Here is a 27749-nt window from a genome sequence, read left to right as displayed (position 1 = left end):
TCCTGAATATATTTTTCAGATTTATTCTTTTTCTAATGAGGTATTTAGCTTTTTTCCTATTTTTTCATTTTTTAAATTTTGTTTGATTCTTGGATGTCTCATTGAGTCATTTGCTTCCATTTCTCCAATTCTAATTTCTAATGAATTATTTTCTTGAATTAGCTTTTTTTTTTTTAATTTTATGTAATAATAACTTTATATTGACAGAATCTATGCCAGGGTAATTTTTTACAACATTATCCCTTGCACCCGCTTATGTTTCGATTTTTCCCCTCCCTCTCTCCACCCCCTCCTCAAGATGGCAAGCAATCCTATATATGTTAGATATGTTGCAGTATATCCTAGATACAATACATATTTGCAGAACCGAACAGTTCTCCTGTTGTACAGGGAGAATTGGATTCAGAAGGCAAAAATAACTCGGGAAGAAAATCAAAAATGCAAATAGTTAACATTCGTTTCTCAGTGTTCCTTCTTTGGGTGTAGCTGTTTCTGTCCATCGTTTATTGAAACTCAGATCTCTTTGTCAAAGAAATCCACTTCCATCAGAATACATCCTCATACAATATCGTTGTCGAAGTGTATAATGATCTCCTGGTTCTGCTCATTTCACTTAGCATCAGTTCACATAGGTCTCTCCAAGCCTCTCTGTATTCATCCTGCTGGTCATTCCTTACAGAGCAATAATATTCCATAACATTCATATACCACAATTTACCCAGCCATTCTCCAATTGATGGGCATCCATTCATTTTCCAGTTTCTAGCAGTGGAAAACAAACAGGGCTGCTACAAACATTTTGGCACATATAGGTCCCTTTCCCTTTTTTAGTATCTCTTTGGGGTATAAGCCCACTAGAAACACTGCTGGTTCAAAGGGTATGCACATTTTGATAACTTTTTGGGCATAATTCCAGATTGTTCTCCAGAATGGTTGGGTTCGTTCACAACTCCACCAACAATGCATCAGTGTCCCAGTTTTCCCGCATCCCCTCCAACATTCATCATTATTTTTTCCTGTCATCTTAGCCAATCTGACAGGTGTGTAGTGGTATCTCAGAGTTGTCTTAATTTGCATTTCTCTGATCAATAGTGATTTGGAACACTTTTTCATATGAGTGGAAATAGTTTCAATTTCATCATCTGAAAATTGTCTGTTCATATCCTTTGACCATTTATCAATTGGAGAATTGCTTGGTTTCTTATAAATTAGGGTCAGTTCTCTATATATTTTGGAAATGAGGCCTTTATCAGAACCTTTAACTGTAAAGATGTTTTCCCAGTTTGTTGCTTCCCTACTAATCGTTTGCATTCATTCTGTTTGTACAAAGGCTTTTTAATTTGATATAATCAAAACTTTCTATTTTGTGATCAGTAATGGTCTCTAGTTCATCTTTGGTCACAAATTTCTTTCTCCTCCACAAGTCTGAGAGATAAACTATCCTATGTTCCTCTAATTTATTTATAATCGCGTTCTTTATGCCTAGGTCATGGACCCATTTTGATCTTATCTTGGTATTGAATTAGCTTTTTAAAAAAATCTCCTTTTACTTTGACAACTCTGTTTGAAAGAAATTTTTTGTTGATTGTTTTTCCCCATATTTTATTAATTCTGTTGTTTAAGGAGTTGTTTTCTTTGGTATATATTTTTCCATTTCACTAAATCTATTTTTTGTTTATGTATATGTATACCTATGTGTATATGTATGTGTCTATGTTTACACACACATAATTTAAAAAATGTTTCCAGTTCCATGTAAAACAAATTTTTTACTTTTCTTTTTAAAACTTTGAGTTCCAGATTCTCTCTCTTCCTCCTTCTCCCCTCCCAACTGAGAAGGCAAATGTGAAATTATGCAGAACATTTCCATAAAAGTCACGTTGCTAAAGAAAACATAGAACTTCCCCCCCGCAAAAAACAAAAACAAAAACAACAACAAAAAAAAACTTTAAGACAAATAAGTTGAAAAAAAAATTATTCAATGTATATTCATTCCATAATAAATTCATTCTCTGCATATAGATAGCATTTTTAAAAAATTTTTATTATAGCTTTTTATTTACAAGATATATATACATGGGTAATTTTTCAGCATTGACCCTTGCAAAACCTTCTGTTCCAACTTTTCCCCTCCTTTCCCTCACCCCCTCCCCTAGATCGCAGGCAGACCAATACATGTTAAGTATGTTAAAGTATATGTTAAACACAATATATGTGTACATATCCATACACTTATTTTGCTGCACAACAAAAATCGGACTTAGAAATAAGATAAAAATAAACTGAGAAGAATATCAAATGTGGAAGTGGACAAAAAACAGAGGGAGTATAGCTGGTTCTCTTCATTATTGAACAAATGGAACTGATTTGGTTCATCTCATTGTTTAAGAGAAGCGTGTCCATCAGAATTGATCATCATATATTATTGTTATTGAAGTGTATAATGATCTCCTGGTTCTGCTCATTTCACTCCGCATCAGTTCATGTAGGTCTCTCCAGGCCTTCTGAAATCATCCTGCTGGTCGTTTCTTATAGAACAATAATATTCCATAACATTCATATACCACAATTTATTCAGCCATTCTCCAACTGATGGGCCGCCATTCAATTTCCAGTTTCTAGCCACTATGAAAAGAGCTGCCACAAACATTTTTGCATATACAGGCCCCTTTCCCTTCTTTAAGATTTCTTTGGGATATAAGCCCAGTAGTAATACTGCTGGATCAAAGGGTATGTACAGTTTGATAACTTTTTTTGAGCAGTGTTCCAAATTGCAGAGCATAGATAGTTTTAGATTCACTTCAAAGAGTAGTTCCTGAAAAAAGAGAAAAATTCCATGAAGAAACTGGCACTTAATATTTTTCCAATTGGTTAGATCTGACTTTGTGTGAAAAATGTTTGTAGTTTTGCTGATATAGTTCTTGACTTTCCCTTGGCAGATAGATTCCCAAATATTTTATACTATTGGCAGTTACTTTAAATGGAATTTCTCTTTGTATCTCTAGCTGTTGGGTTTTGTTAGTGATATGTAAAAATGCTGATGATTTATGTGGATTTATTTTGTATCCTACAACTATGAAAGTTGTGGATTATTTCTAATAGGTTTTTAGTAGAATCTCTGGGGTTCTCTTAAGTATACCATCATATCATCTGCAAAGAATGATAATTTGGTTTCCTCATTACCTACTTTAATTCCTTTAATGTCTTTCTCAACTCTTATTGATGTAGCTAGGATTTCTAATACAATATTGGATAGTAATGATGATAGTGGGCAACCTTGTTTCACTTCTGATCTTACTGGGAAAGATTCCAGTTTATCCCCATTACACATGATACTTACTCACAGTTTTAAATAGATGCTACTGTCTATTTTAAGGAAAAGTCTATTTATTCCTATACATTCAGGTGTTTTTAATAGGAATGGGTGTTAGATTTTATAAAATATTTTTTCTGCAACTATTGAGATGATCATATGGTTTTTGTTAATTTGGTTATTGATATAGTCAATTATGCTAATAGTTGTCCTAATATTGAATCAGCCCTGCATTCTTGGTATAAATCCTACTTGGTCATGGTGTATTATTCTGGGGATGATTTTCTGTAATCTTTTTGCTAATATTTTATTTAAGATTTTTGCATCAATATTCATTAGGGAGATTGGTCAATAATTTTCTTTCTCTGTTTTCAACCTACCTGGTTTAGATATCAGTACCATGTCTGTGTCATAAAAGAAATTTGGTAGGACTCCTTCATTCCCTATTTTTTCAAATAGTTTATATAACATTGGAGTTGATTGTTATTTAAATGTTTGGTAGAATTCACATGTGGTCCTGAGGATTTTTTCTTAGGTAGTTGATTAATAGTTTGTTCTATTTCTTTTTCTAAAATGGGAATATTTAAGCAATGTATTTCCTCCTCGGTTAATCTGGACAGCCTATATTTTTGAAGATAGTCATCCATTTCACTTAGGTTATCAAATTTATTGGCATTAAGTTGGGCAAAGTAACTCCTAATTATTGCTCTAATTTCCTCTTCATTGGTGGAAAGTTCTCCCTTTTCATTTTTAAGACTAACAATTTGATTTTCCCCTTTCCTTTTTCTAATCAAATTTACCAAAGATTTATCTATTTTGTTGTTTTTTTCATAAAACCAACTCTTAGTTTTATTTATTAATTCAATAGTTTTTTTTTTTTTACTTTCAATTCTATTAATTTCTCCTTTTAATTTTAGAATTTCAAGTTTATTTGATTGGGGGTTTTTAATTTGCTCTTTTTCTAGCTTTTTAAGTTGCAAGCCCAATTCATTGTTTTTCTCTTTCTCTATTTTATTCAAGTAAGCCTCTAGAGATATAAAATTTCATCTTATTACCGCTTTTGCTGCATCCTACACATTTTGGTATGTTGTCTCATTTTTGTCATTCTCTTGGATGAAAATATTAATTGTGTCTATGATTTGCTGTTTTACCCATTCATTCTTTAGGATGAGATTAGTTTCCAATTACTTTTTGTCTATTTGCCCCTAGCTTTTTGTTGAATGTAGTTTTTATTGTATCATGATCTGAAAAGAATGCATTTTCTATTTCTGCCTTTCTTCATTTAATTTCAGAGCCTAATATATGGTCAGTTTTTATATAGGTTCCATGAACTGCTGAGAAGAAAGTGTACTTGAAGTCTTTATGTCCTAATATATGGTCATTTTTATATAGGTTCCATGAAGTGCTGAGAAGAAAGTATACTCCTTTCTGTCTCCATTAAGTTTTCTCCAAAGATCTATCATATCTAACTTTTCTAATATTCTAATTTATCCCTTTAACTTCTTTCTTATTTTTTTGTGGTTTGATTTATCTAATTCTGAGAGTGCAAGGTTGAGATCTCCCACCATTATAATTTTGCTCTCTATTTCTTCTTGCAACTCTCAACTTCTCCTTTGGGAATTTAGATGCTATACCACTTGGTGCAGGTATGTTTAGTATTGATATTGCTTCATTGTCTATGCTTCCTTTTAGCAAGATATATTTTCCTTCTTTATTTCCTTTAAATAAGTCAATTTTTGCTTTTGCTTATAAGGATGGCTACCCCTGCTTTTTTTACTTCACCTGAAGCATAATAGATTCTGCTCCAGTCTTTTACCTTTACTCTGTATGTATCACCCTGCTATAAATGTGTTTCCTGTAAATAACATATTGTAGGATTCTAACTTTTGATCCAGTCTGCTATCTGCCTCTGCTTTATGGAAGAGTTCATCCCATTCACATTTATGGTTAAAAATACTAATTCTGTATTTCATGCCATCTTATTATCTGTATTTCATGCCATCTTATTATCCCCAGATTATACTTTTCTTTTTCTTTCCCCTCTTCCCCTCTTCCCCAGTATTGAACTTATGAGCACCACTTGCCTCATGCAGGTCTTCCTCTTTAGAATCCCTCCTACCCCCCATGAATCTCTCCCCCTTTCTTATACCTTTCCCTTATTTATTCTGTATTCCTTTCTATTTAGCCTACTCTTTTCCTTTTCCCTTTCCCTCTCCCACTTTTTAATGAGGTGAGAGAAGTTTCTTTGTAAACCAAATATGTCTAATATTTTCTCTTTGAGCCAAATCTGATGAGAATAAGATTCACACAATGTTATTCCCCCTCCTTTGATTCCCTCAGATATGATAGGTTTCCTTTCCCTCTTTGTAAGATGTAATTTCCCTCTTTTTACCTCCACTTTTCCCTTTTCCTGATATAATCCCCTTTCCACTTCTAATTCCCTTTTTAAAAAAAATAACAGTAAAATCAAATTATATACATGCTCTTTATGTATGCCCATACCAGAAATATGGTTCTCAAGAATTCTTTTTATCTTTTTATGTTTCTCTTGAGTCCTATATTTGAAGCTCAAATTTTTTGTTTAGCTCTGGTTTTTTCATTGGGAATAAATAGAATTCACCTGTTTCATTGAATGTTCACCTTTCTTCTCTGGAAGAAAATGCCCAGCTTAGCTAAGTAGTTTATTCTTGGCTGCATTCCATGTTCTTTTGCCTTTCAGAATATCAGATTCCAGGCCCTTGGATCCTTTGATGTGGAAGCAACTAGATCCTGAGTGATCCTTATTGTGGCTCCTCTGTATTTGAATTGTTGTTTTCTGGCTGCTTGCAATATTTTTTCCTTAGTCTGATAGTTCTGATGATTTCCTGAAAAATAGTGTCTAGGCTCTTTTTTTCATCATGGTTTTCAGTGAGTCCAATAATCCTTAGATTATCTCTCCTAGATCAATTTTCCAGGTCTGTTGTTTTTCCAGGTAGATATTTAACATTTTGTTCTATTTTTTCTTTTTTCTTTTTTCTTGGTTTTGTTTGATTGATTCTTGATGTCTCAACAAATCATTCACTTCCATTTGTTCAGTTCTGATTTTTAATGAGTTATTTTCTTTATTAACTTTAAAAAATTCTTTTTGTATATGTCCAATTAAGTTTTTAATGAGTTGTTTTGCTCTATGGAATTTTTTAATTTCACTATTTTTTTTAATGAGTTATTTTCTTTTTCCAATTCACCAATCCTACTTTCCTGGGAGTTCTTTATCTTTTCCATATCACAAATTTGGTTTCCCTAGGAGTTCTTTACCTTTTCCAATTCACATTTCAGGAAGTTGCTTTCTTTTTCCACTTTATCAAATCTTCCTTTTAATGAGTTATATGCCTTTTCCATATTCTCTTGCAGAACTTCTCTTTCCTTTTCCCATTTTTCTTCTAGCTCTCTTTTAAGATCTTTTATAATTTCTTATAGGCAAGCTTTGTGAGATGGGGACCAGGTTATATCCCCCTTTGGGGATTTGTCTGGAGACTGTCTGCTATTAGTCTCCTTGGAGTTGGAAATCTGCTCTCTTTCTGTGTAGAAGCTATCTATAATTAGAGCTCGCTTTGTTTTTTAACTCCTTTTTTAAAAAGCCTTTGGTGTCTGCTTCAGAGCAAGGAAGTTCCCAGCTTCCTCTACAGAACAGGGATAGATGGATAGTAGCTGTCCTGTGAACGGACTGGGAAGAGTAGCAGAGCTGTGGAAGTGACGCTGCCCTGGGAAGAGCCCCAGCCAGCAGAAGTACTATTGCCCTGGGTAGAGCCCCCCTGTGCTGGAAGTGTGGTTGCCCTGGGCAGAGTCCCTCGCTGAGGAATATGAATGTGCAGTTGTGCTGTGGTTGTGTTGAGTCACTCCCAGTGTTGGGGGTGTGTGACCAGGTTCTGTGAAACTCTGGCATTTTGGAGTACACTCTACTTTTAGCATTTGTATAACTTCTCTGCTGATTTACTGCTTTGCAGCCAAAGCAGAGCAGCCAACCTGTGGTAGAGTCCTCCCTGCAAATTCTCCGTCCCTGGAGACTGTACCCCACCCCTAATCTGTTCACCATGTGCTAGCCTCTGTTTTCTGCCCCTCCACATGCATTAGCCTCTTCCTGCCCAATCAAGACAAACCTTGTCTGGTGATCTTCCAGATTATCTTCTACTGGTAATTTGTTGTACTCCCAATATTTGTGAATTCTACCAGTCAAGCACTATTTCAGAGGCTGAATTTGGTAATCAGTAGAGAGGGTAGAAGAGAGTTCAGAATGAAGCATGTGTCCTCTCCACCATCTTGGTTCCACCTATTGATAGCATTTTTCATAAGTCCTTCAGATAATCTTGGATCATTGTACTGCTAAAAATAGCAAAGGCACGCACAATTGATCATCTCATAACATCACCATTACTTTTTACACAGTACATTTCATTATGTATTGTATTCCTGGAGGACTTTCCAGTTTTTCTGAGAGAATCCTGCTCATCATTCAAATCTGTTTTTTTAGAAGTTATTTTCTTCATTCAATTTTTGTGCTTCCTTTCCAATCTGTTATGTTTTTTCCCAAGATGTTGATTTCCCCCCCCACCAATTCTCCTGCATATCTCTCATTTCTTTACCAAATTTTTCTTCTACCTCTCTTACTTGATTTTTAAATTATTTTTTGAGTCCTTCCAGGAGAATCTGTTGAGCTTGAGACCAATTTATATCTCCCTTTGAGGCTTTACATACAGACATTTTGCCATTACTCATCTCTTCTGAGTTTGTCTTCTAAATTCCCCTGTCACCCCAGTAGCTTTCTATAGTCAGGGCTGTTTTTGCTCTTTTGTTCATTTTTAAAAGGTCATCTCTGCTCTTAGGACACAGGAAGACTGTCCTAGCCTTCTTTTGCAGAGGTATGGGCTCTCTCACTAGCTTTCCCACTGTTCTGGTTTGACCTGGCCTACTATACCCTGTCAGTTGTGCTGGAGTTTGAGAGCTCAAAATTTATTTTGTGTGGGTGAGTTAGCAGTCTCACAGCTGTCTTTCTGAGCCACAAGCTGATTCTGTCAATATAGAAGGGCCTTTTCTGCTGCCCTGTACTTTGGTTAAGAACTATTGCTAGATTCCCTGTGTTGTGCCTGCTCTGGGCCACATTCATCCCTTTTACCCAAATGAGATTGACCTTTCCTGAAATCCTTCTAAGATATCTTGAACAGGAAAATTTGTTTCAATCTGAATTTTTGTGGGTTCTATCGCTCTAGAATCCATTTAGAATGCAGTTTCCAAGGGCAACTGGACAAAACTCAGGTAATTTCCTGGCTTCTCTCAACTGTCTTTGCTCCACTCCTTTTATTTTTTCTATGATAATACTGGTTTTGCTCATTTTTCTTTTCCTGAGTTGATTTCATACAAATTTTAACAAAATTTTTTTTTCTGAAAGCCATCTCCTTCATCATTTGTATTTCATCACATTCATGTACTAGAGTTTTGTTCAGCCCCTCCCTAATTCATGAGTATTACTTCAATTTCTAATCCTTTACATTTGCAAAAAACAAAACAAACAAACAAACAAAAAAACTGCTATGAGTATTTTGGTAGATACTGGTCCTTTTTTTCCTTTTTAAAATTAGATGTAGACCTGCTTTCTAGAATGTTTGGACCAGTTTGCCCTTTTGCCAGCTGTTAAATAAAGTCTCTATATTCTCATAGCTTTTCCAGTATTTATCATTTTCCCTTTTTTGGGGGGTCATCATTGACAATCTGATTAGTGTGCCTCAGAATTTTTTTAATTTTCATTTTTCCATTTAGAAGTCATTTAAAGCATTTTTTTTGCATATGTTATTGATAACTTGAATTTCTTCCTCTGCAAAGACTAGCTCATACTTATTGACCATTTTTTTTGATTGGGAAATGGCTCTCATTCTTATAAATTTGATTCATTTCCCTATATTTTAGAAATGAATGCTTTGTCTAGAAACTTACTATGAATTTTTTTTTTTGCATTTTCCTGCTTTTCTTCTAATTGTAGGGGCATTGGTTTTGTTTGTGGTAAAACTCAAATTTTATTTAAAATGTGTGCATCAGTATTCATTAAAGAAATCAATCTATAATTTTTATTTTTTACTTTTACTTGTTTTAAGGATTAAATCTATTTTTATGTTACACAAATGATTACATAGGATCCCTTCTTTATTTTTTAAAAGAGTTTATGTTGTTGAAGAACAGCTAGGTGATTTTTAAATGTTTGATAGAATTCACTTGGAAATCCATCTGCTTCTGAATTTTTTCTTTGGAAATTGATTTATATGTGGGAGAATTTCTTTTTCTATTAAAAGGTTATTTAAATATTTTATTTCCTGTTCTGTTAAACTGGACAATTTTTGCTTTTGTAAATATTCATCCATGTCATTTAGATTATCAGTTTTATTGACATATAACTGGTCAAAATAATTGGTTTAGTTTCTTCTTCATTGATTATGAATTCACCTTTTTTTTTTTTGACAACTTTTTGGGCATGATTTGTGGGATTTCTTTCTTTTTTTTTTTTTTTTAAATTTTAATATCTTTTTATTGATAGAACGCATGCCAGGGTAATTTTTTACAGCATTATCCCTTGCATTCATTTCTGTTCCGATTTTTCCCCTCCCTCCCTCCACCCCTTCCCCCAGATGGCAAGCAGTCCTTTACATGTTGAATAGGTTACAGCATATCCTGGATACAATATATTTGTGCAGAACCGGACAGTTTTCTTGTTGTACAGGGAGAATTGAATTCAGAAGGTATAAATAACCCGGGAAGAAAAACAAAAATGCAAGCAGTTTATATTCATTTCCCAGTGTTCTTTCTCTGGGTGTAGCTGCTTCTGTCCATCTTTGATCAATTAAGGCTCTCTTTATCGAAGAGATCCACTTCCATCAGAATACATCCTCAAACAGTATCGTTGTTGAGGTATATAATGACCTCCTGGTTCTGCTCATTTCACTCAGCATCAGTTCATGTAAGTCTCGCTAGTCCTCTCTGTATTCATCCTGCTGGTCATTCCTTACAGAACAATAATATTCCATAACATTCATATACCACAATTTACTCAACCATTCTCCAATTGATGGACATCCTTTCATTTTCCAGCTTCTAGCCACTACAAACAGGGCTGCCACAAACATTTTGGCACATACAGGTCCCTTTCCTTTCTTTAGTATCTCTTTGGGGTATAAGCCCACTAGAAACACTGCTAGATCAAAGGATATGCACAGTTTGATAACTTTTTGAGCATAGTTCCAAATTGCTCTCCAGAATGGCTGGATGTGTTCACAATTCCACCAACAATGTATCAGTGTCCCTGTTTTCCCACATCCCCTCCAACATTCCCCATTATCTTTCCCTGTCATTCTAGCCAATCTGACAGGTGTATAGTGGTATCTCAGAGTTGTCTTAATTTGCATTTCTCTGATTAATAATGATTGGGAGCATATTTTCATATGTCTATAAATAGTTTCAATTTCTTCATCTGAGAATTGTCTGTTCATATCCTTTGACCATTTATCAATTGGAGAATGGTTTGATTTCTTATAGATTAGAGTCAATTCTCTATATGTTTTGGAAATGAGGCCTTTATCAGAACCTTTGATTGTAAAAATGTTTTCCCAGTTTATTGTTTCCCTTCTAATCTTGTTTGCATTTGTTTTGTTTGTACAAAAACTTTTCAATTTGATATAATCAAAATTTTCTATGTTGTGGTCAATAGCGATCTCTAGTTCTTCTTTGGTCATAAATTCCTCCCTCTTCCACAGGTCTGTGAGGTAAACTATCCTATGCTCTTCCAATTTATTTATCATCTCATTCTTTATGCCTAGGTCGTGAACCCATTTTGACTTTATCTTGGTGTATGGTGTTAAGTGTGGGTCAATGCCTAGTTTCTGCCATACTGATTTCCAATTTTCCCAGCAATTTTTGTCAAATAATGCATTCTTATCCCAGAAACTTTCACCTTCATTTTTGATATTGATAATTTGATTTTTAAAAAAATTCAAATTAGCTAATGATTTTTCTATTTTATTAGTTTTTTTTGAAACTAGCTGCTAGTTCTGCTTATTAGTTCAATTTTTTAAATGTTTAATTTTATTGATTTCCTTTGATTTTCAGTTTTTCTTTTTTTGGCATTTATTTGTGAAAGGTTATTTGTTGATTTTGTAGGGTTTTTTGATTGTATGCTCAATTCATTGATGTGATTTTTCTCTCTTTTATTGCTAAAGACATTTGGGGATATAAATTTCTTCAGTGTTGTTTTAACTGGATCCCAAATTTTGCAATGTTATTTCATTGATGTTATTGTTAACAAAATTATTGTTTCTAAACTTTGTTCTTTGACTCACTCATTTTTTAGGATTAAGTTAATTCAGTTTTCAGTTAGTTTTTAATCTTTACTTTAAAAGCTCTTTACTGAATTTACTTTTTATTACATTATGGTAATACATGATACACTTAATGATTTTCCTTTTCTACAGTTTTGTGAGGTTTTTATTCCTTAGAACATGCCAGGATAGGTCTTTTCTGTTTTCACTTAGTATATCCAGAAACTTATCATATCTAACTTTTCAAAAATTTTAGTTAGGTCTTTAACTTATTTTTTTGTTTAGATTTATTTAGATGTAAGAGAGTAAAACTGAGGTACCCAGCTATTTCAGTTTTACTATCTATTTTGTCTTGTAATTTATTTAAATTTTCCTTTTAGAATTTAAATGCTATGTCATTTGCTGTGCACACACATACACATTTTATATTGCTCTTAATTCATTGATTATTGTATTTTTTAGCAAAATGTCATTCTCTTGTTTATCTCTTTCAATTAGATCTGTTTTTGCTTTTGTTTTGTGATAATGACTGCTATTTCAGGGTCCTCCCTTTTTATTTAACTTCAGCTGAAACATGAACAATTCTATTCATGCTCCTTATTTTAATTTTCTATATCCTTCTATTTTAAGTGTCTTTCCGTGTACAACATATTATTGGATTCTGATTTCTAATCTGTTTTATCCTTTTTTGTTATATTAGTGAGTTCCATTCACATTCATGTTATGATTGCTAACTGTGTTTTTTCCTTTCTGGTTCTAATTTCTTATGTTTCCTTCTCTATTTTCTGTGTTTCTCTTGCTCTATCTTTAAGAGTCTCTTGCTTCTGACTACTTTCTCTCTTAATAAATCAACCTCTTATTCTTCCCTTTCTCATAATTCTTTTCCAACCCATTTCCCTTTTGGGTAACTGTGTATATACCTATAGTCTTCCTTCCTTTAACAAATTCAGATGTAAGATTCAAGTGTTGTTCACTCCCCCTTAAAGTTCTCTCTTTGTATAAACTCTTCTTTGTGCATCCCATTTATGTGAGATTTCCCTTATTCCTCATTTTCTTTTACTTTTCTTCCAGTGCATGCTATTTCCCTGCCCTTCCAATTTTATTTTGTGATTGTCAAAATATATCAGTCACTTTCAGACCTTTTTTCTGATTAGTCTCTCTATGACTTCCCTGATGATGATGATGATGATGATGATGATAAAGTTCTGAGGATCTGTATTTGTCATCTCTCCATTCTCAAGTATGTAATCTGATTAACTTTATTTGTAGGCCCTTATGATTGTTCACTTATGTTTACCATTTTATCCTTCTCTTAATTCATGTGTTTGTATGTTGAATTTCTACTTATCTCTAGTCTCTTCATTAGTAATGCTTGGGATACCTCTGTTTTATTTAAAATTCATTTTTTCCTATGAGCTTATACTCAGTTTTCTTGCGTAAATTATTATTGATTCTGACTCTAGATTCTTTGTCTTCAGCAATTTCATCCTGAACATCTCTTTGTAGTGATGGCTGCTAAGATTTGGGTAATCTAGACTGTGGCTTTTTACTTTAATTCTTTTTTTTTTTTTTTTTTTTTTTGCTGGTTTATAGAATTTTTTCCTTGATCTGGAAACTGTATTTTGGTTATAATATTCCTGGGAGTTTTTATTTTGGAATTTCTTTCAGCAGGTGACTGGTGGATTTTTTAATTTTTTACTTTATCCTGTGGTTCTGAAATATTTGGGCAGGTTTTTTGCTTTTTTTGTTTTTTATAATATTTTAAAATATGTTGCCTACATTTTAAGAAAATGTCCATGCTTTTCTGGCTGTCCAGTGATTCTTAAGTTATTTCATCTTTTTCTCCCTCTTTCTCATCCTCCCTCTTTTTTTAAGACAGCAAGCAGTTCAATATAGGTTAAATGTGTGCAATTCTTCTAAATATATTTCCATATTTGTCATACTGTACTATAACCTCTCCAGATCAAAAGCAGATCAAAAGAGGGGGGAAAAAACACAAGAAAGAAAAAAACAACCAGCAAACAAAACAATAACATCAAAAGTGAAAATACTAATAATACTATGCTGTGATCCACATTCCGTCTCCATAGTTCTCTTTCTGGATGCAGATAGCACGTTCCATTCCAAGTCCATTGGAATTACTCCATATCACCTCATTGTTGAAAAGAACCTAGTCTATCACAATTGATCATCACATAATCTTATTACTTTTGTACAAAAATGTGTATAGCAGCTGCTTTCTCAGGGCAAATAATTGTAAATTCAGGATATGCTGAATGTGATTATAATGAAATATTTTGTTCTGTGGGAAATGATGAGCATGATGCTCTCAGAAAAACCTGGAAAATCCTTCATGCACTCAACAAAGTGAAATATATCATGTACAAAGTAATAGAAATGTGAGATAATCGGCTGTAAATGACTTTGCTATTCTTAGTAATATAGCGAGTCATGACTATTCTGAAGGACTTATAATGAAAAATGTTGTCCATAGCCAGAGAAAGAACTGGTTGTGTTTGAATAAATATTGAAGCATTCTTTTTTTTAAAAACTTTATTTTTCTTAAAGTTTTGTTTTTGGGGGAGGAAATCTATGTTTTCTTTCATAATATGACTTTTAAATAAACATTTTGCATAATTTCATATCTATCTTCTTAATAGGGGGTGAAGTTGGGTAGGAAGGGAAAGAACCTGAAACTCAAAGTTTTAAAAACATATGTCAATAATTGTTTTACATACAACTGGGGAAAATAAAAATATAAAATTTTTATAACATATAATATATATGTTATATATATATATATAACATATAATATATATGAAAATATAAAAAAATAATTTTTATATATATATAAAAATATATATATATAATATAATTTATATATTTAAATATAAATAAAAAAATAACATTTTATTTTTTTTCCAGTTACATGTAAAAGACAATTTTTAACATTTATTTTAAAAACATTTTGATTTCCAAATTTTCTCCCTCTCTCCCTTACCACCAACTCCCTAAGATTGTAACAATTTGACATAGATTATATATGTTCAGTCATCTAAAACATATTTCCATGTTAGTCATGTTGTGAGAAAAGAAACAGGCCAAAAAAGAAGAAACATAACATAAATAAGGAAAATAAAAATAGTGTGTTTCTTTCTATATTCATATTCATATCAGTTTTTTCTCTGGAAATGCATAATATTTTCCATCATGAATCCTTTGGAATTTTCTTGAATCATTTTATAGATGAGAATAACTAAATCATTCATATATGAGCATCATATAGTATTGTTATTATTGTGTACAATATTCTCCTGGCTCTGCTTGCTTCACTTTGCATCAATTCTTACTGTCTTTCCAGGTTTTTTTGAAATCACCCTACTGATCATCTGCGGCCTTCCCTTCCCCACCCCCTCCCCTCTTCTCTCTCTCTCGCTTTTTTTCTTTTTTGCTGAGGCAATTGGGGGTAAGTGACTTGCCCAGGGTCACACAGTTCGCAAATGCCAAGTGTCTAAGAACAGATTTGAATTCAGGTCCTCCTGACTTCAGGGCTAGTGCTCTCTCTACTGTGCCACCTAACTGCCCCATGCTGGTCATTTTTTATATACATTTGCATGGATAATGTATAGATATCTGGTCACTGGACTTTTTTGAAGCCTTTATAGTTTGGTATAACCTGCTAAAGCTTGTTCTATATTTGTGTAGCCTTTAAGAACTTAGGGTCATTTCCACCCCATGATGGAGGGTGGGTGTTAAGAAATCAGTTTAAAATGCTATCCTAAAGAGAATTAAATATGTTTTTATATGATTTCAGACCTGGTCTCTTCATTCACTTGCTTTAATAGTGGATTCTAGTGGGCCAATGTATCGTGGCTATGTCGAACCAACCTTGTCCCTAGTTCTTACATTATTATTGACAGTTCCACCTTCACATACAGAAGTTCATCAATGTTTGGGTCGATGTTTAGGTGCTATAATAACCACCGTTGGACCTGAACTGCAGGGTAAGTGCATTTCAAATTTTGATGTTAAAGAAAAAGACTGTTAAGCCCTCTTCAAAATTCTTGTTCTATAATCATGTTAATTTAAAATTTCATAACTCCATTTCATGAAACACTGGTTTCTATTTAGTATCTTATTTTGAATGTAAATTGTTTCTAAATGTAAAATGAATCTCAGTCAAATCATAATGTGACAACTTTTTCTTAAAGAGAGGAAGAGAAGTTTCTTGGAAAAAATTCTCGCTATTAATAAATGTGTAATCTTGGACCAGTCATTTTACCACAATCTAAATTTATTTTTGAAATAGGGCTAAGAGCAATACTTTCACAGGATTGTAAAGGTCAAATTAAATACATAAAATATTTTATATTTCTTAAAGGACTTATACATTTTACCTATTATTATTAATAAAATGAGAGCTTTTTGAAAGAAAAGGTACAAAGGAAAAATGATTAAATATTTCTTTTAAAGTTTATATAAGACAGATTGATAGGATTTAGTATAGTAGTTCTTAGATCTTCCCTTACAAGGATAATGTCAGTTATACATACATCAGAACAGTATAAAAAATAATAATTTCCCACATAAGCCATTTTCATTTATAAAACTGTTTTGTTTATATTAGTTATATGGCTAAAAGGAACTCACTCTTTAGAATTTAGTTTGGATTATTTTCTTTTGCATTATTTGTGATATACAATGATTTCTTTTACTCAATGTCTCTATAGCCATTCCTTTTAACGTTTATTGGGAAACTGAAATTTAGGATCAATATGCATCAGCAGTAGCATTAATTTTGTAGGCTATGAAGTTGAATAGCTTCTGGTGCTCTTCAGATTTTTTCAAATAGCATGGTAAAAGTTAAAAGAAAATAGTACATTTTTTCCAGAAGTTAAATCTAAGAGTAAATTTATTAAGCATCTAAACCAATAAATTAGAACTTTAAAAATATTAGAGATATTTTCTACACTTTAAAAAAAAGTTACTATCCCCAGTAAAATGGTTTATCAGTTCCTTCATAATAAAATCTATTTCTCCTTAATAATTTTTGTGATGAATCTAATAAAATTAATGTATTTTAAAATTTTTTCTCTTGTGTCTGGGATTAGGGAATGGAGCAACAATCTCAACAATCCGCTCTTCCTGTTTGGTTGGTTGTGCAATTACACAAGACCATTCAGATTCTCTTGTTCAGGCAGCTGCCATATCTTGCCTTCAACAACTACATATGTTTGCACCACGACATGTCAATCTATCTAGTCTGGTTCCCAGCCTTTGTGTAAGTATAAAGTGAATTGTATTGGGAGTCCAAAATTTATTTATTAAAGAAAAAAATGTTTGATTCTCCTGATTTCTAAATTCTTGCATAACATTCATGAGCTTTCTTCTGGTACTTTCCTCACTTTCTAAACTCTCTGCCTTTGGGGAAATGTTTCAATTAATATCTCAACTCTCTCTTTAACTTGTTCTTTCCCTTTCCAGCCTCTGTTATTTCCGTTCTTTCCCTTTCCAGCCTCTGTTATTTCCTAAAACTCTGAAGAGTGGTTAGTTGTAGCATTCTAGATAAAAAATGAGAATTAGGTTTAGAATTTTATAGCTGTCTATTTCTGGTTTTTGACTAGCTATTATGTTATTTATAAATCTTTTCATTGTAGTTAGAGAATACTGTATAATTGTGTGTCTAACATTGTTAAATATAATTTTAAGTAATGACCTTGAGATTTATTATACTAAAATAACAAAAATTATCATAAAGCCTTTCAATTCCATTTAAAAAATAAAATTTCAATTAATTTTTTCTATATGATTTGAATTTTATGTATTTTTTAAACATTTTCAAATTAGTTGACCATTGAACCTGGGGTAGGAAGATTATTTTGGCAACTATATGATGAATAAATTGGAGAGTGGAGAAATGGGAGACAGGGAGCCCTGTTAAGCTATTCAAGTGGTCTCAGGGAATGTTGATGAAGGCCTGAAGTAGAGTTCATGTTTGGTCTTGCTTGTGGAAGAGATTTCTTTTGGAAATAGAATCCATAGGAGACGGTAACTCATTGGATAAAGGAAAATGGCCAAGAGAATATAGAAAGTCAAAGATTACTAAAAAGGTTATATTCTTTCCGCACTCCTGAAAGAAGCCACAAAGAGACAAAATATTTAAAGTTTTTACCCCTTCCTATTGTGGTTCTAGTTGTCTTTTGCCAATTTCCCAGTGAGACATATGTTCAGTATCATTTTGGATAATGAAAAGACCTGGCATTAGGCTCACTTTTTCATTTTTATTAGTCTTTGATTTTTTTTCATCATTTACTAATCATGATTTATATAACCACACACACATACATATACAAATGATGAATACAACTAATGAGCTTAATCCCCATTTTCTGAGTGAATTAATGAGATCATTCCTCCAGACTTGTATTCATATCCTTTTGTGTTTTGTTTTGTTTTTTTTAATGATCTGTCCTCTAGATTTCTTCTTGGTTATCTGTATCTTTTTCTATTAAAAATTCCAATTTCTAAACTCACATTCAAATAGCATATAGTTGTAATTTGTTGAAGAAACCTATTTTCACCCTGTATTTTTTCTTACCGTAATTAATTTTTTATCAAAATGATATGTTGTCTGCCAAGTAACATTGACTAAAATGAAAAGACAACTGAGTCAGCGAATTTTCATGGCTTCTTTGTGTTTGGTATTTAGTTTTTAATCAGGCTATGTAAGGCAATGATTGGTGGATGGTAGTGAAGTAACTAATATTAGCATTATAATTTAATGATTTTTTCTGACACTCTAGTATTTCCTTTTTTTTTGTTTCATTTATATTAAACTGATGCTTTTGAACATTAATTTGTTCATTAATTTTTTATGGTCACTTAAAGAATCATCATATTTGATCTCTAAAATGCTACTGAGTGTTTTATACTATAATACTTAAAAATAATATATACCATAGTCTTAGAAAATGAGAGTCTTTAATTTCTTTCCAGAATGATTGTTTTATATACTATACTATAAATTCCAAAAAAAAGTTGTTTTGATATTATCAAAATTATGGTGTATATATAAGGGAAAGAAATTTTTTTTTTTGTTTAAGTTCCCAGATATACTTGACAATTTTTGTACAGATAATTCTCTCATCATTTTTTCCCATTCAATGTAAATAAAAAATTTTCTGCAAAAGTCTTTTGAGGAAAAAACTTTTAGCCTAATTAGAAAAAAATTTTTTTTTAGAAAAACAATTTCCACTGAAATTTTTAAAATTATCAGACACCATTCTTAATTAATATACACACAAGATCTTCTAGTGTTTGCTAGTCTTGGCCCTTATCCAAGTATGATAATTATTTCCAAAGACTTTTTAAAGTTGGTTCTAAATTTGTGGTATTGGTCATAACAGCTATTTTTTTTTACTGGGGTAACTAAAACAAATCTTAAAATTATTAAAGCAGTGTATAAAATGTGTTAAATTAAATTCAGAATATTATATTTCTAAGAATAATAGCATTTTTTTCAGAATGATGCTATTGACCATCTATCTTTAAATATTTTTTATAATTTTTGTTTCTAGAGATATTTCTCAGTTTAGTTGTTATTAAGATTTATATCTATGTGTTGTCCAGTGGAAAATAATTTCTTAGTGGGAGTTAAAGTTCATTCTTACTGGTTTTATTAACTGTATTTTAAGGCTCAAAAGACCTATTTAGATATTGAACTAAACCTAGGCCTTCTTGATAGGAGCATGAAAGTCGTGATAATGTAATCTACCTCTAGTTTCATTTTAAAAGGAAAATGGCATTTAAAAATCAGAGGAGAAAATAGTGAAATATTTACTCCTGATTGAATTAGATGTAGGGAGAAGCCAAACTGCTTAATAATTTATATGCGCGTGCACGCGTGCGCGCACACACACACACACACACACACACACACACACTCTTCTACTCCGAAAGTAATTCTTGCTTCTCTGTTGTTACAGAGGTGGGGCTCAGATGAGCTTTTTGTATAAAAAATATGCTAAAAGGCTCTTAGCATTTAATATATTATTATATGCTTAAGTTTTTAATTCATTGAATATTTAGGGAATTCCAAACATTCTTTATATTCTAGGAGCAGAATGGGAAAAGGGTGGAAGAAAATAAGAGTGAAACAGCATCTTAATGATGACCTTGATCCTTTTAATCATTTTCCTTTAGCAGCAGACTTGTTGTCTGCCTAGACTCATATCAGAGAGGTTAGCACATTCATTCCTACTGTCTCCTACTTTTCCCTTTCCTGTACTGAACTGAACTCCAGCTGTCTGTTTCATCATTCTCACAAATGTTTTCTTCATTTTTTCTGCCTCTTCCACCTCTTCTTTATATTTTTGCTGTAATTAACAAACTTCCTTTAATCTTATACCACTTATTCTCTCTAACTCTTGACAACACTACATCCCTTGGCCTCCCTTTCCAAGACTGGTGACTTTTTTGTTCTTATCATCCATGTCCTCCTTTGGGCTTCTTCAATCCAAATTTATTTACTATTTCAGAATCTGTAGCAATTATCTGCCAATCCTTAGGTCATTCTCTCTCTTTTCTTAATGAGTACAGTGTCTGACTCAATCTTCCTTTATACTTCTACTTCTTCCTTTCTTCTAGGGGATTTCTTTATAAACTAAAGAAATAAAATTTTTATAAATTTGAGAAATGTTCTCTCAAATATTCTAACTTCTTCATTATTCCTCAATTTACTTAGTTCCATTTGCCTATTCTCCCACTCCACCTCAGTTTCCTATACACAAGCTTGATTATACCTTTAATCTTGCCATAACCTTTTAAATGTTCCACTTCCATATTCCACTCATTTTGGATCTCTTTGACTTTTCTATCATATCCCCACTAAACTCGTCATTGGGGAATCTCATCATCATATAAGAGCCAATCAATCTGAGTAATTACAACTCTTTAGTACTCTGCCCCTTTATTAGGAGGCGTTTCCTTTTCAACATCATTTAAGGAAGAATGATAGAGACATCTCCTTAGACATCTCATTTTCCCCTTGGGCTGCACTCATTTTGGAAGTCTTTTGACTTTTCCATCTTACATCAATTATCTGGCCCCATTTTCATTTTTTTCTTGTGGATTATCTTCTTCCATTAGATTGAAGGCTCCTTAAGGACAGGGACTACCTTTCTCTTTTATATTTGTATCCTTAGTTCATAGCTAGGGATAGTGTCTATGCCTAGCACATAGTAAATATGGAATAAATGTTTATTGACTGTTGGTTATCTATTGACTATTCAGGAATTCTGAATTTCTTTTATTTATCCTAATATTTTGTCTTTCCTGATACCTTATTCTACTTAGACCTCTTCTTTGTGACAGTGTGATTTCTACTCCTTTTACCCTTCAAAACTATCTTTCACTTTCATCTTTGCTTTGTTGTCTTCTTCCATGCCAATCTTGACCTTTTGGAGACACAATTCAATTCTACTATCTTCTATTCTTGAATTCCTTGTCCTTTTAACACCAACTGTACCTTGCCATATTCCCGCCTTGAATTATTTCCACCATTCACTTTCTTTTTCATTCTTCTAAATGGAACTAAAAGATCATAAAACTATGGTTATGGATCCACTACAAATTTTTTTCAATAATATTTTATTTTTCCAAATATATGCAAAGGTGGTTTTCAACATTCACCTTTGCAAAACCTTGTGTTCCAAATTTTTCTCCTTCTCTCATCTTTTTGCCTGCTCCCTGAAAGACAGACAGCAAACAATCTGATATAGGTTCCATATTTGTCATGCTGCACAAGAAAAAGCAAATCAAAAGAAAAAAAAAAAAACACGAGAAAGAAAAAACCAAGCAAACAACAACAACAAAAATGTGAAAATACTATGCTTTGATTCACATTCATTTCTTTCTCCTATTCCTCCTCTTCCTTTCTTCTTCCTCTCCCCTCACCTTCTCTCCCTTTCTCCTTTTCTTTCTCCCTCTCTCTCTCTCTCTCTCTCTCTCTCTCTCTCTCTCTATCTCACTTTTCATTGTTCTTACTTAGTCTCTTTTCCTGGTTCTTCATCTATTCCATGCCCACTAACTGTGAATATTCCCCAATTTTCTGTCCTGCTGTCTTTTTATTTTCATGCTTTTGTTCATTTCCTACCTCTATGCAGATAATTTTCATATCTATTAATTCAGCCCCCATCTCTCTCCCGGGCTCCAGTTCTATAACACAAATCTGACTATCCATATACTTTACAGTCCAGTTATACTGATTTGCCATTTTCTATCTTTAAGTCTTACACTAGCAATTTCCCATGCCTGAAATGTTTTCCTTCCCACCCTTTGACTCTGGTATTCTCATGTACTTCCTTTAAGAATCACCTCATCCATTAGTCCTTCCATTCCCCATAATTATTAGTGCCTTCCCCTCTACCTTTCACCTATTATGTATATTATCTTTTGAATATCTATATTTTTTTTCCATTAGAGTGTAAGCTTATTGAGGACAGGGGCTCTTTTTTTTTTTTTTTTTTTTTTTTTAGCATTTGTATGTGTATGTGTTCCTTGTAGTGAGTATAGTGCCTGGCACATAGTAAGTATATAAATGTTAGTCAATTGATATCCTAGATCATATTCTTTCTGTCTCTTTCTTTTTCTTCACTTGTCTTTTTTGCCTTTTCTATGTGTCATGATTTCTAAAACCTTATTGCTTTAATAATAAATGCTAAATAAATATAAAATTAAAGTATATTACTATCATCTTTTATCTTATATCATTGGGAAATGAGGTTTTCCAAATAACTTTTTGTTTTAACCTTTAGAGATGGCTTCTTAAACATAGTGTACTTGATATAATTTAACACTAAGAAGTAACATGATATAGTGAAGGACACTGACATTTGAGTTAGAAAATTTAGGCTTAAGTTATAACTTTTTAGTTTACTAGTTTTGTGATATTGAAAAGGCTTTCTATGGATTGAAAAAAGTGGACTAGATTATTTTACAGGATGCTCAGAGTTCTTAACATTCTGTGATTCTACTATATACTTTACTCAGTAATGCTTAGTTGTTGAGGAATATAGATGTATTGAATCTTCTCCTAAATTGTCCTAGGCTGCTTTGATTATGAGTTTGCTTTTTATAGACTTCTTTTTTCTTACTTTGTTGTCAACTGTCATATTTTACTGCTTTTATTGTTTTCTGCTTCTAGTAATCCTTGCTCCCAAATTCATTTGTTGTTTTTGGAATTTGGGAAGACTCATTACTAAGCTTATGAGATTGTGTTTCAAAGATGAGATATAAGACCTTCTGAAGAAGGACTGAGATTTCTGCTTCATTGACTTTTCTATAAGATTTTACTATCTAGTCAATAAACAAATTCGACTATCAAAATGTTCCACTTCCTTTAGAAGACTAGAGCTTTATATTTTTTTGTTTAAAAGAGCCCTTACTAGTTGTTAACAAATTTATTTGAATAAATTGGTACCTCTTTCTTTAATTCTTCTGATATCACTGTGTTTACAGGTTCATTTATGTAGTTCCCACTTATTACTCCGAAGGGCAGCAGTTGCTTGTCTTCGACAACTTGCACAGCGAGAAGCTGCTGAAGTATGTGAATATGCTATGAGCCTTGCAAAAAATGCAGGAGACAAAGAAAGCAGTGGCATCAGTAAGTGAGCCTTGTATTTAATATTCCTTTCCATTAAAGTATATATATTTATAAAATCATATAGATTGTTTTTTTGTTATTAGCTAGTAGAATTTTAATATAAAAATATGTGACTTTCCTTCTTTTTGATATGTAAATTCATATATGAACAGTCATATATTAATAGGCACTTATAAAAATCCAATGTGTTGCTCTTGCTTTCTGTTTTTCTTTTTCCCTCTGTCTGTCTGTCTGTCTCTCTTCCCCACCCCTCTCTCTTTAATTTTACTGCTTTTTAACCAAGAATTGTAATCCAAATAGTATACTTTATGCATTTCCTTAAGCTTCTTAAGCTTCTTAGGGGACTATCTGACATGAATAAATTGATTAAGTATTTATCATATCAATAATAATAAAGAATTTTGAAGGTGAAGATAAGGGAAAATCTTCGAGGTTTAGAGGCAACTGAAAGTTTTTGGCTAAGTAGGCACCTTTAAAATACTTTTTACAGTTTAGTTGTAAGTGGGTAAAACACTTCACTGCATTTGCTATATTGCTAAGGAAAGCTTAGGCTTAGTCTGTACTTAATTTCTTACTTTTGTGGAGAGATTTAATTCACTTTTGGCCTCAAGAAAAGAGTATGCAGTTTTGAAGTACATTTGGTGTCAATGGTGACATGTGGCAACTTATATTAGTAAAACAAGAAGCGAGAGCAATGCCTAGCTTTTATAGGGAAAATTCATAATCTCTGAACTAGTCCTAAAGGTATATAAAACTAATAATATTTTCAATAAAATAATTTAAAAATATAATCATCTAATATACCATAATAGACTGTCTATACTTTCAAGTGTCACAGTGCACATTACCATTAGAATGTCTAAGCATCACTGTGCCATTTTTTTTTACTTAAAGGAGAAAATGCTGGATTATAGGAAGAGAAGTAAATAGTAATGATAATTGTGATAATAATAGTAATAGCTGACATTTATGTAGTGTGTTTACTGTGTGCTAGGAACTGTGCTAAGCCTTTTTTTTTTTTTAACAAATACCTCATTTGACCATTAGAAATTAGCTATGTTAGAAATAGCTGAATAAAAAGAATCATTAAAAATCCTTCAAAAATAGCTGAAGTTAAAGAATCAATAAAAATCCTTCAAAATAAAGGAATCAATTTAGTTTCAAATTGATAAATATTGGGCATTTTATGTATACAAAGCAGATATTTGAGAGAATAACATATAGTTCTTATCTTCAAGGAGCTTATACTTATATATTCTACTATAGAAATAAGTATATAACTGTGGTATAAAGTTAATATTATGAAAATGAAATGAATTGCTTGGGAGTCAGTAGGTTTCTTTTTATTAGATGTGTTTTAGAGAGGATTTTTATTCCGGTATATGCTAGACTAGATAGTTTCTGTGGTCCCTTTCTAACTTGAGAGATTTTTATTCTGTTGGGGAAAAACGCATAGACTGTTGATTATTAAAGTCTTGTTTTTAAGGCTTAATGAGTGAATTGTTTTTTTAGCAAGCATATATTGAATTAATTTTTTTTCATAGTCAGAATATATGTTAACAAATAAACAAGTTCAAAGTTGTTTATTAAGCATTTACTATTTGTTGAGCACAGTGGTAAATACTGGAGAGTACATAGAAAGATTAAAAACAGTCTTAATCAGAGAGTTCATGAGGCAGATAAAATGCAAATAACCATCTGCATACAAAATATAGAAAGGTTGAATTGGAGGGGGAATCTCAAGGGGAAAGATCTTACAAGGGGGACCAAGAAAAGCTTCTTCCTGAAGGTGAAATTTGAGGCAAACTAGGAGGTATAAATTGAGGAAATTAGAGCATTCTGGGCATTCCAGAGGACAGCCAGTAAAAATGTGTGGAGTTGAGAGAGGAAATATCTTTTACAAAGAACAGCAAGAAAACCTGTGACACTTTGGATCACAGAATACATAGAAGGTAATGGTATGAAAGAAGATAAGAAAGTAAAAAGGAGCCAGGTTGTGAAGAGCTTAGAATTTCAAATAAGATTTTACTTTTAATCCTGGTGGTGATTGGGAGCTACTGGGGTTTATTGAGTAGGGGAGTGACAGGATTAGAACTTCATTTTTGGAAGATCTTTTTTGGCAATTGAATGGAGGATGGGCTGTGTTGAGAAAATATTTGAGTCTAAGAGACCAAACAGCAAGCTGTTAGAATATTCCAGATATGAGATGATGGGCTAGTTCCTTCCTCTAGCCAAGATGTGCCTCATCCTTCTTCCACATCATAGATCCTCATATATTTGAAGACATTCCTGATGTTTTCAACTGATCATTATGTGGCATGATCTCAAGGTGGCATTATCAGGTAGTGTAGCAGTTAGAGAAAAGAAAGATGCATATATGAGAGATGTTTCAATGGTAGAATCAATGGTACTTCACAACAGATTTTATGTGAGGGGTTGGAGATAAGAGAAAGTAATGAATCAGTGATTGTACCTAAGTTGTGAGCCTGCATGACTGGGAAGGTGGTGGTACTCTTGACAGTAATAGGGAAAAGGGAAAAATTTGGGTTTAGTTTTTGCTTAGTTTTGGACATGTTGGATTTAATATGTCTACAAGAAATCAAGCTCAAACTTATGTGTGCTGTATATTTTGATTCCAGGTATTACAGTATTTTTTAAAAGACTTCATGGTGCTCTGTTCAAGGCAACATTTGATTCATAAATATATAGTTCTTACCCCTACTCTCAAATTAAATTTGACACTAATTTACTTTGAAAAGATGGTATACATAGAGTGTATGCATTTAAAAAGATGGAAATTTATTGTTTTTTTTCCTTTTTTTTCACTTTAAAAAATTATTATTAAAGCTTTTTATTTACAAAGTATATGCATGAGTAATTTTTCCAACATTGACTCATGTATAACCTCTTGTTCCAAATTTTCCCCTCCTTCCCCCACTCCCTCCCCTAGCTGGCAGGTAGTCCAATACATGTTAAATATGTTGAAATAAATGTTAGATGATGGAAATTTATTGTAAGGCCTGTTGAATCTATTTATTTATTGAATAGTTGGTTATCCTATTGGGAATACGTAAGTATTATCATAGTTATTGCCTGAGAGTGCCATAGATGCTTTATAAACATGTACTTTTGTGAAAATTATTTTACAGATATGAATCCTTTTGCACCAGGGGTCAGTTCTCGTCGTGATATCCATTGTCGACACCAAGGTGTCAATATAACAGAAACTGGTTTGGAAGGGCTGCTTTTTGGAATGCTAGACCGGGAGACTGATAGAAAGTTATGTTCGGATATCCATGATACTTTAGGACATATGCTTTCATCTCTGGCTGTAGACAAACTTTCACATTGGCTAATGCTTTGTAAGGATGTTCTGGCAGCATCCAGTGGTATGTATTGAATAAATGTATTTTATTATAACTAGTCTTATGTAGAATCGTCTTGCTTGTTATATATTTACCACAATTTTCTTGATTGAATAATGATGTAAAACATATTTATAAGTGTGAAGTTATAACTTAATGTTTATGAATTTGGAACCTGGAAATCTCTATTATATGTATGGACTAATTTTTTGAAGATTAATTTTGAATAGTTAACTTTACTTTTAGAAATGTTTTGTTAATGAGTTTTTGGTTTGTTTTTTTTTTTTACATAGCTACTTTTTGTTATTATCTTCTCATAGAAAGCTCCCTTATAACAAAGAAATACAGTTAAGAAAAACAAATGAGCACATCAAATGTATTTGACAATATAGTTCTTATTGTATAAGTAGTCCATCACTTTTCTTCTGAAAGAAGGGAAATTGTAACTATTGGCTTTTATGGTGATCTAAATTCTTATGACTTTTAGAATTTCCCTTTCCATTTTTATGGTCATTCAATATATTTTTCTCTTAATTTTTTAAATATTTTCTTTGTTAATAAAATGGTTTTCTAAAATTTCCTAATATCTGACCACATCACTCTCATACACAATTAACTCCAGTAACTATCCATCATTTCCAAGATCAAATATAAAGTTTTCTGTTTTACATTTAAAATGCTTCACAACCTAACTCCTCCTTATCCATCCTTTATATGCTATTTAAGTGCCATTCGGCATGAAATGGCTGCCAGGACTTTTTGAAACCTGAGATTCTGTAGTTTTTGGAGACATAAATTTGAAGTTTTAAACCTTGGAGTCATACTTGATTATTTACACTCTTATACCTTACATCTAATTAGTTGTCAATTTTTTTGATTCTGCCTCCATGGTAACTCCTGCATTAATCTCTTTTTCAACATTCAAATGACTGTGGCTCTCATCCAGGCTCAGTAGTATCTAAATGGCTTCCCTGTTTCTCATATCATCCTCTGAACAATATTATCCTCCACTTAGGTGATTTAATAATATTTCTAAAGCATAGGTCACTACCCTGATTAAAAACCTTCATTCACAC

At 32.4% G+C, this 27749-nt stretch overlaps 1 protein-coding gene across 4 annotated transcripts in view; it reads left to right on the top strand.

The window, feature by feature from the left end:
• Nucleotides 1–27749, top strand: part of HEATR5B (HEAT repeat containing 5B) — a 138342-nt gene that overhangs the window by 68125 nt on the left and 42468 nt on the right. For all 4 annotated transcript variants that reach the window (XM_051976147.1, XM_051976146.1, XM_051976145.1 and 1 more), the window contains 4 exons: nt 15461–15650; nt 16758–16927; nt 23164–23308; nt 26458–26697. In XM_051976147.1, coding sequence (XP_051832107.1) covers nt 15461–15650; nt 16758–16927; nt 23164–23308; nt 26458–26697 — 745 coding nt within the window. The remainder of the gene's footprint in view (nt 1–15460; nt 15651–16757; nt 16928–23163; nt 23309–26457; nt 26698–27749) is intronic.

This window comes from Antechinus flavipes, chromosome 2, assembly GCF_016432865.1.
Source record: "Antechinus flavipes isolate AdamAnt ecotype Samford, QLD, Australia chromosome 2, AdamAnt_v2, whole genome shotgun sequence".
NCBI classification, from domain to species: Eukaryota; Metazoa; Chordata; class Mammalia; order Dasyuromorphia; family Dasyuridae; genus Antechinus; species Antechinus flavipes.
This window is presented reverse-complemented; position numbering and strand designations above follow the sequence as displayed.